The 13,609-nt window shown below is 37.3% G+C and overlaps 2 protein-coding genes across 2 annotated transcripts; both read right to left on the bottom strand.

Annotated features, from left to right (window-relative positions):
- Nucleotides 1–1,626: 1,626 nt before the first annotated feature.
- LOC145634269 (uncharacterized) lies at nucleotides 1,627–2,241 on the bottom strand. The gene has a single exon (XM_081685695.1). The coding sequence runs from the start codon at nucleotides 2,239–2,241 to the stop codon at nucleotides 1,627–1,629; it is 615 nt and encodes a 204-aa protein (XP_081541821.1).
- Nucleotides 2,242–5,616: 3,375 nt separating this feature from the next.
- Nucleotides 5,617–7,049, bottom strand: LOC145634250 (uncharacterized). Its single transcript, XM_081685675.1, has 4 exons — nucleotides 6,989–7,049; nucleotides 6,423–6,768; nucleotides 6,133–6,358; nucleotides 5,617–6,090 (listed from the first exon to the last, which is right to left on the bottom strand). The coding sequence occupies exons 1-4, from the start codon at nucleotides 7,047–7,049 to the stop codon at nucleotides 5,617–5,619; spliced, it is 1,107 nt and encodes a 368-aa protein (XP_081541801.1).
- Nucleotides 7,050–13,609: the final 6,560 nt, after the last annotated feature.

The following is a 13,609-nucleotide window of genomic DNA, read 5'->3' as shown; positions in this document are numbered from 1 at the left end:
GCTAGAAGCTTTCTCTCTCTGTTTTTCTAAACCTTCCATCTCACAAAATTCCACATTCATTAGTTCTAGACACACCTAGCCAAGTTTGAAGTTGCCTTCGCCCTAGACGTGGAAGATTGATAATTTCTAAGGATTTGGTCCCAAATCCCTATTTCAATTAGAATTTTTTTTAATTACTACCTAAAAAAGGGGTCTTTGTGAATTACTACCCCTAAAAAAAGTTGTTAATTACTAACCTAAAAATGATGAATTCTATAGATTGCTACTCTTTTTCCTAATCAGCCCCTAATTAGGGGATTTAATCTATTATTGATATCATTATCCGACTAATTTGTAATTAGTTGCTTTTAAACCTTAAATAATTAATTAAACCCTAGAACCACCTCCACACCACCATTGCACCATCTTCGACCACCCTCCACCCACTACCGAACCTACCTCCTCCAAATCCCCACCCTAAAATCACCATCTTCCCACCCTAAAACCACCTTCCTTTCACGATACCCCCATCCCCTACCCGCGGCGGCCTTGACCCCCTACCCCTCGCCGGAAAACCTTGCTCGACCATCCCTAATCTTCCTTTATCCCCTTCCCCCCTAATCACCACCCTAGGGTTTCAATTTTAGGGCTTTAGGGTTTTAATTTTGGAACATTAGGGTGGTGATTAAAGGGGGGAAGGGGGTGGAGGAGGCTTAGGGAGGGCCTAATAGGGTTCTCTAGCAAGGGGAAGGGGCTAGGGTTGCCGGTGGGTGGGGAGGAGGGATTTTTTCGAGGGTTGGAGGGATTGTTGGGGGGTTTAAAGGTAGTGCAATGGGTGGTTTAGAGATGGGGTGGATGCCGGGGTGGGGGTAGGCTGCCGGAGATGGTGGGGATGGGGTTAGGGGGCTGCCGGAGGTGGTGTAGTGGTGGTTTAGGGGTGGTGTTAGGGTTTATTTAATTAATCATGCCTTAAAAGTAACTAATTACAAATTATCCTAATAATGATATCATTAATAGATTAAATCACCTAATTAGGGGCTGATTAGGGAAAAGGGTAGCAATCTATAAAATGCATCAGTTTTAGGGTAGTAATTAACAACTTTTTTTTTAGGGGGTAGTAATCCACAAAGACCCCTTTTTTGAGGTAGTAATTAACAAATTTTCCTTTCAATTATTTAATTTAATTGTTTATTATTTTCCTTGAAGTTACTAACGTGTGTATTTTGTTATTAGAAAGAGATACGAGACATCAAAGTAAGTAATTTAATTACTTTATTGATCTTTTGAGATAGAAATCATGCTTAGATTATTTTGTTGATTCCTAGTATCATGTTAGGATGTTTTTATTGCTTCCTAGTATTTGTTTAAGGCTAACTAATATTTCTGATACTATATGTACGTTTATGATGCTTCCTATTTCTTTTTTAATATCATGTTAGTATCAAGTTAGGGATAAAGCTTTAATCTTTATTGTTTAGTGACATGCTAGGGTTTGTTATTAATCATGTTAGTATCATTCCTAGGATCTTGCTAATGTCTTTTTTTGGCAATTAAAAGAATTTTATTAATCACCAAGAGAACAAGTAATACACCAAAAACTAGCAAAAGCTAGCAGCCAACACACCTACAAAAAAACCAACACAAAGCTCACTTTACATTAAGGATCTCACGTTGCCTATCATTACACCTGGAAGTTACTTTAAAAGAAATCTCTCTCATCAAAGTATCAGCAGGCCTATGGTGTTGATTAAAAACCACTTCATTCCTCTTGATCCAAATAGCATATATGCTCTCAGCAAAAAACATTAAGAAAAGCTTATGTTTAGCAGTCCCTCTTTTTCCACATTTGAAAGCCCAAAGCAGTTCTGAATCAAAGGAGCCAGGATTTCTATGGCAATGCAAAATCTGAAGCACATCAACCCAAATCTGAGCATAGAAAGTACATTTGAAAAACAAATTATCAATAGACTCAGCAAAATCACCACATAACTTGCACATAGTATCAGAAGTAATTCCCCAACCAGAAAGTCTGTCCAGAGTAGGCAGCCTGTTACAGATACCCAGCCAAGCAATAAATAAACTTCGTGGTGAAGCCTGATTGTTGCAAATTACCCTACTCCAGCTGACTTTATCATGAATACCATGGAGAAACTTATACATACTTTTAATAGAGAAGCAATCCCCTTTGACAAAACTGTCCCAGCCACCAGCACTCTTAATCAGATCCATACAATCGAAAATTTTCCTCAAAGCCCAAGACATAGCTTGACAATGCACATCATCCAAATTCCTGCCTCTGACATAATAAGCATCAACCCATCTGACCCAGAGCTTATCTTTTTTGCATGAAATATCCTATTAAATCTTACACACAGTAGCTTTATTCCACAGCTCCATGTCCTTCACATTCCATCCCCCAGCAACCTTTGGCAAGCAGAGCTGATGCCAGGAAACTAAGGCTTTCTTTGAAGCATCAGTGCTACCAGTCCATAGCAAAATCCTGCAGTATCTTTGAATTTCTTTAATAGCCTTTTTAGGGATAATAAAGATTTGACACCAAAACGATTGGAGACTCAGCAAAATTACTTTTACCAGTTGGAGTCTTCCAGCATAAGATAAGAATCTAGCAGTCCAAGATTTGGCTCTTAAGAGAACCTTATCAATAAGGGGTTTACAATCAGCATAGGAAAGCTTCTTGGTGGCAAGAGGGACCCCAAGATATCTAAAGGGAAAAGAACCTTTAGGAATCTTAAGGCTATCAATAATTTGCTGCTGCATAGACAGATCAACACCCCCAATATAAACATTGCTTTTGTCCAGATTAGCCTCAAGACCAGAAGAGCAGGAGAATTTTTTAAAAGCAAGCAGAAGAAGCTCAGCAGAAAGACAGTAAGCTCTAAAAAACATGAGAAGATCATCTGCAAACATTAGATGAGTGATACCAAGCTTTTCACACTTGGGATGAAAATTGAAATCAGGATTGCTCTTTAGATGAGTCATGTTCCTTGAGAGATACTCCATACCTATGGCAAAGAGGTAAGGAGAAAAAGGATCACCTTGTCTTAGTCCTTTTTTTGCTAAAAAAGGAGGACTAGGTTTTCCGTTAATAAGAATACTTGTAGACACCCAAATGTGTCTCCCTAAAACCAAACCCGGTGATGAGTACCTTTCACGTCGAATCATAATCGAATGAAGTGAAAGTGTGGAAAGTCTAGTGTTGCGGATAGTTTTAATTTCTTTTCTCTTCTCTCTGTTTTTGAAAACTTATTTTAAGAAAACAGTCAATCCAGTTTGGTTGGTCCATGATATGGGTCCAATAGTAGTGTAGTTGGATGGGGCTTGCAAAGACCTTTCCAACGATATATTATAAGCCCAATTCCGATGAATATTGAGGAAGTTATGGCCAATTTACTAAACTGGGCCCGGTTTGAGCCTTATATGCGGCCCAATGATCTAGGGGAGGGCCTAATATGATTTATCATTCCTAATGAAATTAGGAATGGTTTTAGTCTTCTAGATTCTTCTAGAAGGTTCTTTTCATTCCTAATTCAATTAACATTGATAAATTGACTTTTGTTGACTTTTCAGAGTTTTAATTAAAATCAAAAAGCATTTTCGAGGAAAAGATACGATTTTATCCTCCAGTACGACAAACTTATCTGATTTTCAAAAACGCGTTAAAAACAGGCCTGGCGCCTGACTCCAGGCATTGGCGCCTTGAATCAGGCTTGGCGCCTGGTGCTAGCCATTGGCGCCAGCTCTGTTTTGCGTGCGCCAACCTCGTTTTGCGTGCGCCAAGTGCTCTGTTTTGATATTTTATCTTTTTGGCTGATTTCTCTATAAATTACGTATTAAAAATTCTGTTTTCATTCAGCAATTCTCATGAATATTCTCATCAACAATCAGTTATAATCAATATTCACCTACAATCAGTTTTCATTCGCAATCATTAATTCTCTAATTCTCTCTTAATCATTCACCAATTCTCATCTAGTTTTCTTGATTGTTTCATCTCTCTCTCTTTCCTTTTTCAAAATTTCTTTTTGCATACAAAATTCCGCATTCATTAGATCTAGCAACACCTAGCCATATTCGAAGTTGCCTTCCCCCTAGACGTGAAAGGTTTAATTTCTGAGGGTTTGATCCCAAATCTCTCTTTCAATTATTTGATTTAATTGTTTGATTATTATTTTCCTTGAAGTTACTAATGTGTGTATTTTGTTATTAGAAAGAGATACGAGGCATCAAATTAAGTACTTTAATGGTTTTAATTGATATTATGATGTAGAAATCATGTTTATATTGTTATTATGATATTCCTAGTATCATGTCTAGGGTAATTTTAATATCAAATATGCTTATTATGATTCCTGCGATGCTTCCTATGTTCTTCCTAATATTTACGATTGTTAGTATCATGTTAGGGTTAAAGATTTGATTTTTATTGCTTAGTGACATGCTAGGGTTTGTTATTAATCTAGTTAGTATCATGCCTAGGATCTTGCTATTATTATGCTATGATATTAACATGAACATGATTATGATTATAATTGTTATAATTTATGATGATTATGAATATTATTATTATTATTATTATTTTGATGATGATTATTTTATTTATAATGATACTATTGCTATAATTATTGTTATTATATTTATTATTATTATGATTATTATAATGATTTATTATTATGTTGCTTGATATTTATTGTTATTGCTTGATCACGCCTTTTATGCATGCTTAAAGGGAATTCGTACTTGTAATCACGCTTAATAAGATATTTAATAATCTTGTTAGGGTTAATTTGATTATAATTTCAAGTGATCGCCAATAATAGTTTATTTGTGCATTAAATCCAACCAACATAGATTAAACAGGTTTAGGGTTAATCCTATTGATTGCATGTTAATTAGAAAACGCACATGAATACGATCAGAATAAAGTAGAGGCCTATTATTAGGGCAGATTCAATCTCTTTTAGGTTGGATTTGTACCTTCATCCCCGAACCCTTATTTGGTTCTAGACCTTATGGAGTTGACGATCTCTTGGATCGTTAAGGGGTGTTACCTTCACCTAGTGAACGGTTTACAAGTTCCTAAAAAAACTTGTTGGCGACTCTTTTGCTCTATCTTTTTCCCTTTTGGACGCCACCGTACTTTAGTGTATGATTACAGTGGGGTTCAAGCTAGTGGGATTAAAGCTTGAAATTATTCCCTACAATACTATAAGAGACAGAGCTCAAACAAGCAAAAATCCACTCTAAACAAAGCTCAGGGAGGCCCAATTCTTGCATAACACTTCTCAAGAAGCCCTATTCCACAGAATCATATGCTTTTTTTAGGTCCACCTTAATCATACATCTAGGAGAGATATGCTTTCTAGTGTAACCCTTAATAAGCTCAGTGGCTAAAAGAATGTTATCTGAAATATGCCTTCCCGGGATAAACCCTGCTTGACATTCACTAACCGCTGTATGAACCACTTGCTGCATTCTAGCTGTCAAGATTTTGGAAATGATTTTGTAAATAATTGTGCAACATGCAATGGGCCTAAAGTCCTTAACTCTTGAAGGGTTGGGAACTTTAGGAACCAGAGTCATTGAAGTGATATTGACCCGCCTCAACAAATGTTTACTCTAAAAAAATTCCTTAACTACCCTGCAAATGTCAGCCTTAAGAACAGGCCATGTATGCTTGAAGAACATAGCATTTAGCCTATCTAAACCTAGAGCTTTACTATCATCAATTCCTTTTAGAGCTGTTTCAATTTCAGTATCTGTAATAGGTTGACATAGAAGAGTTCTCTGTTCACCAGACAATCTGGAACCATTTCTCATAAGAGGAAGATCAATCATTGGAAGATGAGGAGCACAAGAACCAAGAAGCTTCCCATAAAATTGCAAAATTTCTTGCTGAATATCATCATGAGAAACAAGCTTCTCATTTAGATCATTATACAAAAGAGAAATCCGATTTATCCTATGCCTCTCCTTGACTGAAGAATAGAAGAACTTATGATTTGAGTCCCCAATATGAAGCCATTGAATCCTATACTTCTGTCTCAGAGCAGTTTCTTCAACTTTAAGCCACTTCTTAAGATCTCCAACACACTAATGTTCTATCTGCCAAAGCTCAGAATCATGAATAGCAACCTGTAACTTATTCTGAACATTAGCAAGCTCTGTTCTAGCATTATCAATTTTATCATGAATGCTCTTGAACTCTTTAGAATGTAATGTTTTAAGCACCACCTTCACCTTTTTAAGCTTAGACCAGAGATTGAACATAACAGTCCCATGAATATCCTTCTTCCAGCAGTCTTCAATGAGAGGTAAGAAATCTTTATGATTGACAAGATAGTTGAAAAATCTAAAGGGTCTACCACCACCATGAGAATCATTAGAAAGATTAAACAAAATTGGACTATGGTCAGAGATTTAACATAGCAGTCCCATGAACATCCTTCTTCCAGCAGTCTTCAATGAGAGGTAAGAAATCTTTATGATTGACAAGATAGTTGAAAAATCTAAAGGCTCTACCACAACCATGAGAATCAATAGAAAGATTAACCAAAATCAGCCAAGGAACTGTGTCGATCATGCTTTGAATATTCCTTAAGTCAACCCAAAGTTGTTTCCTAGTGTCAATTGTGTGTAAACCATAGACAGCAGAGAAGAAACAAGTATTGTTATGCACATTATCAACAATCTCACAATGGATCACCTGCTCAGAAACAAAAAGGATAGTAACTCCAATACTACTAGATTGCCAACCCAACCAAATCCTGCCTGTATCACAAAATGAATAGTTAGTTTCCCAACTCCAATGCCTGCTCAATTTCTTCATAACTTTCTCTTTAATTTTAGATTTAACTCTAGTTTCAAGACGAGCTATAACCTTAATATTATTAGCAACAACCAACTTTTTTACCTCAATAATCTTAGAGGTATCATTTAGCCCCCTAATATTCCAAGTGCTTAAGCTTATCATCATGTGTCGGGGGGTCACCAGGATCATTCTGGTCAATTATATCCTCCAATTCTTTCTCCTGAGCTACATCATTTCCCATATCTATGGGCTGCATATCTATCTCTGGTAGCTGCGCTGATCTAACGCATTAGAGGTGCTTACAGGAACTCCCCTATTCTTTGATTTCTTAGTAGCAATTCGCCAACCAAAATCTGCACTAGATTGAGTAACAGCAAGAGTCTGATGCTCTGGAGTAGCTACTTGGGCAGGAACGGATTTCTGCCCCTGTTGCTGCTTCTTAGGCACCCAAATTTGTTTAGTGGGATGTTTAGTGATAGGTTTCTGAACAGGATTACCAAGAAATGAACAATCATGACCTGGCATAGAGCATTTAGCACAATAAGAGGGTTTCCAGTCATATACAATCGCCTGTTTAAATTCCACCCCTAATTCATCCTCTATCCAAACATGATCCGGAAGAGTCTTAGTAACATCCATTTCCACAAGAACACAAGCAAATGACACTCTCTGCTGCATGGGAGTGCAATCATCCGCAAAAAGAGGAACACCCATAATACTTGCTATCCTACTTAAAGAATCATCACTCTAAAAGTTAAGAGGGAGATTAGGAAGTTTAATCCAACGTGGAATAACCTTTAAGATCTCCTCATAGAAATTAAAACAAGCAGACCACGGCTTAATTATTACAGGTTTGTTAAGAAAAGTATAAGGACCCCCAACTAAAACCAAATCTCTATCCTCAATAGAATGAAAATGAACCAAAAAATAACCATCATCATGTAGAAAAATATTAGGTGTTTGAACCTGATTCCAGATAGAAGCCATATACATCTTCATAGCAGTAAGAGTAGGAGTGTCACCAACAACGTACATGATAATAGAGGACATCCATTTCTTACTCATCGCATCAATTTCAGCTTTCTGCATCTGAGCAACCACTTTCCCCTCTTTAACAATCGGAGCAACAAATTGCAGAGCTACTCCCTTGCTAGTTAAAGGAGATCTATGAAAAAAACTAGACCACTTTGATTGTTTATTCATATCGAGACGTCTCTGAGCAGAAGAATTTCCTCCAGTATTTTCCCCCAATGGTGGGTTCACATGTTCCTTCATCACTTCACCCATAGCATCAAGCTCATGAGTTTCATCCACAACTGGAATTGCAACATTTCCCCCAAACCCAGAATTTACTGTTCCATTGCCAATATCCGGAACACCCAAAGCCCGATTGCTTTCCAGTATAATCTCATGTTCAGATCGAGTAATCAATCCAGCACTAGGGTGAACCAGAGGAGAGAGTACCAACTCAGATCCACTATTCAATTCAGATCCATTATTCAATCCAGCACCTAGTCCCGATAATGGAGTCCTACTACCACCCAAAGAAAGAGAAACAAAACTATTATTAGCTTCCACCATTCCAGCCGCTTTTGCCATAGACGAATTATTCAGAGATGACTTCTTCTTCATCGCCATTGAAACTCAGCACATGATAGTTAATCGCCCTAATCATGAGAGAGTTTAATCCGTGAAAAGAACATAATGATCTTGCTAATGTTATTATGCTTTGATGAGAATATTATTATGATTGTGATTATTTATGTTGCTTGATTACATTATTTTCTTATTGCTTGATCACACCTTTTATGCATGTTTAAATGGAATTTGTACTTGTAATCACGCTTAATAAGATAATTAATAATCTTGTTTAGGATAATATGATTATAATTCAAGTGATCGCTAATAATAGGTTTGTTTGTGCATTAATATTCAACCAACATAGAATAAACAGGTTTAGGGTTAACCTATAAATTGGATGTTAGTCAGAAAGCGCACATGAATACGAGAAGAATAAAGTAGAGGCCTATTTTTATGGCAAATTCAATCTCTTTTAGGTTGGATTTTTACCTTCATCCTGATCGCGGGTAAATAGGTCGTTATGCTACTACCCTAACCAAATTAATCATTTATAATACCTAAACTTACACTAAACTAGTTAGTGGCAAGTAAAGGGTCGAACCCAAAAGGACTAAGTGCATTAATTTGTGCCAACTAGACTACTAGGAAAGGTTGTGAGATATAGAGAGATTAAACCAAATACTACTAAGAGCAAATAACTAAGACTAGGGAAAGTGGAATCCAATTACATCAATGCATTGAACAACATCATACAATTAGATGAAAATGACCTCGATTAGGAACATCAACACATTTAACTCACTCTCGCACAATTAAGCATGTTAATTATCCTACTAAACTAATTCAATCTCGTGCAACTAGCCTAGCAAAGGTATGGAAGAATTTAGGGCTCTCAACCAACTCACTCTCGCACAATTGATTGAAGGCACAATTAAGAGCATAGAATCGATTAGCTAGAAAGATTCTAATCCATAGAAGCATCACCCATACACAATAATCAAGAAACAATTTCATACTAATCATAATCAATCATTCAATTCATTAATATAACCTTCATCCAATTCCCTAGAACAAGACTTAAGCTAACATAATGAAGAAAGACATGGAAAACAAGGTAAAATAAGAATAAAAACAAGATTAAACAAATAAACTAATTAATCTACTCAAATCAACAAACAAAAAGCATAAAACTAAGAATTAAGCAAAGAAATAAAGATGAAAGAAATTTAGAAAATTCTCATTGAATAGATGAGAAGAAGTTCCACAAACTTGCTTCTTCAACCTCTCAAAAACTCCATGGAAATCCAATCTTTCTCTCCCTACACTACTCCTAAACTACCCCTAAGAGAGAGAAAATAAAATTAGGCTAAACTAATCTAAAACTATCTAAAATAAAAATGTTGATTGAAAGTTTTTTTTAGAAAATAACCCCAAAGAGGGTATTTATAATTCAAGTTAAAATAATATAAAAGAAATTAAAAAGAAATAAAACTAAATAAAACAATAAAAATAACTAAACTAAAAACCAAAAAAAAACTTAAAAAAGATAAAAATAAAAATAAAAAGGAAAAAGAAAATAAAAAGGGGAAAAACAAGGATAAACCCACGAAATGAAGAACAAAAACAATCAGACTCCTTTTTTTTTGCTCTTCATTTCGTGGCTGCTCTTCAAACACCATCACCACGCATCATCACCACCATTCATACTCCATCATCATTAGTAATTATCACTAAAGCACCACCGTTCATCAACTACAATCATCTAGCATCACCAGATCTCGGCCTTTGGATTAATTGAAGGAATCGTGGCCGTCCGATATTCATTAAAATCACGTGAAAAGCTCGTGATTGACCAACATTTGCGCGCCCGCACAGAAGTCGCGCAAAGCTACTGCCTCAACTCGATTTTGGACTCCAATTTGTGCGCTTTCTGACAGGGCTGCGCGGCCGCGAGTAGCTGCTCTGTGAGTTTGGGTGTTGGGCGAATTGCGACTGCTATTGTTGTTGTTGTTTTGGTGGCTGACGGTTGTCTTAATTGGTGGTGAGTTCGGGTGGTTGTTGTTGTTGATTGGAGTTGCGGGTCAGGGGAATTGGTTGTTGCGGTGGTGTTGGTGGTTTGGGGCGGTGTGGCTGGGTTGTTGTGCGAATTGCGTGGCTGAAGGTGGGTGGTTTGGGTTGGAGTTTGGTTATGTTGGTTACGGTTTATGGGAGCAATGTTGCGGGGTGGTTTTTTGTGGTAGATTGAAGGTGAGTGGAATTGTTGCGGGGTGGTTTTTGGTGGTAGATTGAAGGTGAGTGGAATTGTTACGAGGGTCGAATTAAAGGTGGTAATTGCTGGCGGTTTTGGTGGCGAAATGGGAGGTGTGGCTGGGTTGTGCTGCTGCTGGCAACAGGGGAGTGTTGGTGAGGTGGTGAATTGGTTGCGGCGGGCAGCAGGGCTGCTGTAGGAGGCTGGTGGTTTGCGTGGTGGTGATTGGAGGTGGTTGTTGTGAGGGTGAGTGAGCAGGGGTGGTGAATTGGTTGGTGCGTGAATTGGTGAACTGATTTGTGTGAGGTTGATGTGGTGGAGGATAAGGAAGGTGGGGTGTATGATAAGTTGGCAGCAAAAGGAGGTAAGGGGCAGCAGCTTGCTTGGCTCAAATTATGTGCCTCGAACCTCGGACCTTGAAATCGAATATGACTTTGATACCCGGAACACCAAACTCGACCTACAACAAAAACACGAGGGTAATACCAAGAGATAAAATAAAATAAAATAAGATAAAATAAAATAAAATAACTTAAAAATAAAATCAAATGAAATTAAATAAAATAAAGAAAACAAATATGAAAATAAAATAAAATAAGAAAATGAGAGAAACTACGAATTATTAACTAAAAATACGAAAATAAACTAAAAACTATTAAAAACTACTAAAATACTCAAAATAAAGATAAAAGACGAGAATAAGCAAATAAAAGAAATAAAGACCAAAATATGCTAAATTATTGTAAAATAAGCCGGAAAGCGACTCAATAATCACCCTAAAAGTGACATAAAAGTCACTTATCACATCCCCAAACATCCAGTCATGGTTCCAGAGCTATTGAAGTTAGTGATCTCATGGATCGTTAAGGGGTGTAACCTTCACCCTGTGAACGGTTTACAAGTTCTTAAAACTTGTTAGCAACTTTTTTACTCTAGCTTCCTTCCCTTTGGACGCTACCATGCTTAAGTGTATGATCACAATGGGGCTCAAGTGTGAGATCCTTGAAATATTCCCTACAATAACTAACCCAAGAGGTTGAGCTTCACCCAACCCCGAGCAAAGAAGACTACTCACAACTCATCTTAATCAACATGCAAACAAGGATTAGGGTTCTAACTACTTCAATAATTGGAGAAAAATGGTTAACAATTGAATAAACTATCATCCAACAACAAATTATCAAGAGCTAAAGAGATTGAAGTAACATGCAAATACCAAACAAAATAAGAAATTAAGTAGAAGAATGTTGAAAAAATTACTAATTGAAGCTTGAAATGTTTAATACATTGTGCCAAACCTTGAGAATAATTCTTGAAACTCACTATTACAATGATTAATTTGATAAAAATTAAGCTAAATTATCAAAATGGATTGTTTCAAACTAAGAGGGAAGGCTAAACACTATGCTACTACTCTCTATCTCTAAAACTTAAGGGGAAGTATTTATACTCCCGAATTACATAGGTAATTCCGTCAAAATAAAGCGGTTTTCCAATGAGGAGCACCCTGTCCATAATGAGAAGCGCCCGCTCCTCAGATAGCAGCGTCCGCTCCCGGATCTTGCACGCCCTCTCATGCTGGCTTTAGAAGAAGGCAAATTCAAAATATTAGGGGAGGAGCTCCCGCTCCAAGGGCTTTGCATGCCCGCTCCCCTGCTCTTCAGGTTGTGGCAGAATCAATCTTCAAGGGGAGGAGCGCCCGCTCTAAGAAGGGTGCACGCCCGCTCCTCCCTGTTTCACCTTAAGGCAGAAAGACTCGGAGTAGCTAGGAGCGCCCTCTCTATCTAGGGCGCATGCTCGCTTCTTACAGGGTCTGATTTGGGCAGATTGTGGCTTAAGTTGAGGAGCTCTTGCTCCAAGAGAGGTGCACACCCGCTCCTCTTGGAGCGGGCTCTCCTTTCTTTGTTTTCAAGCCATGAATTCCATTCCGCTCACTTGATTGCTTGCCAAAATGAGTCTAACAAGTGAAAAACATTGGCAACACACAAGCAAAGAAGGGGCGAAGCCAAGATACAATATTTTCCTTCAAAAACGGGTTAGAACGAGAGGAAATGATTGCAAAACCGGGTTTAAATTAACACAATAAGTGGTCAAATAAACCACTTATCAAATCCCCCCAAGCTAGCTAAATGCTTGTCCTCAAGCAATTCACATTGCCCAAAAACAAACCAAAAGATCAATTTGCTCCAAGAAAAGCACATGTATAGATACACGAATCTTTAAGCAATAAAACTCGAGCATGTGGTATATTCCTAAGATCAACCACGGTCATGACTGGCCAAGGCCTAGCTAACCTTCCCGAAAATACTCAACTTAGACCCATTCAACACATCTTATTGCGTCCCCATCACAAAGTTCAAATCCCCCCTAATGGTAGTGTCTCGTGAGTCCTCAAAGGAGTCGGAAAAAATAGATAAAGCGGGTTTTAAAACACTCAACATCTCAATGAAAAAGTACCCTCTCCATATTCTTGTGAATTCCCTCAACCGACAAAGGCTTCTACTACTCTACTAACATTACAATACTTAAGGATTTCGGCACAAAGTTAAGTCATAGATAGAACTAGAAGTAATTTGCAATTTAAGCCAAACTAAGATGTATATCATTAAGAACAAACCTAAAGAGGTTTCTAATTTTACCCATATTACAAACGATGAATGAATCGAAACAAAAACGCATCCTCAAGCTTGTTTAATTGCTAGGGTGGTGGCTAATCATCACTTTTTTTTTTTTTTTTTTTTTTGGACATTTTACAACACAACCTACTAATTATAGTAGACTAAAGATCGAACTAAGGAAACAAAAATGATATGCCTTAAATTTTGTGAATAACCAAATACATAACAACCTTCATCAACACTTAGAGTAGTTTTTGCCGCAGTTTTGGGAGTTGAGACTCAAGTTCTTGATCTAGGTACTAAATTAAAGAGGATCCTTGCCACTCATACAAAATGTAGTAGGCTTGAAAAATA

The sequence above is a fragment of the Chenopodium album genome, chromosome 1 (genome assembly GCF_948465745.1).
Source record: "Chenopodium album chromosome 1, dcCheAlbu1.1, whole genome shotgun sequence".
NCBI lineage: Eukaryota > Viridiplantae > Streptophyta > Magnoliopsida > Caryophyllales > Amaranthaceae > Chenopodium > Chenopodium album.
The sequence above is the reverse complement of the archived record's forward strand: the minus strand, read 5'-3'. Positions and strand labels throughout refer to the sequence as shown.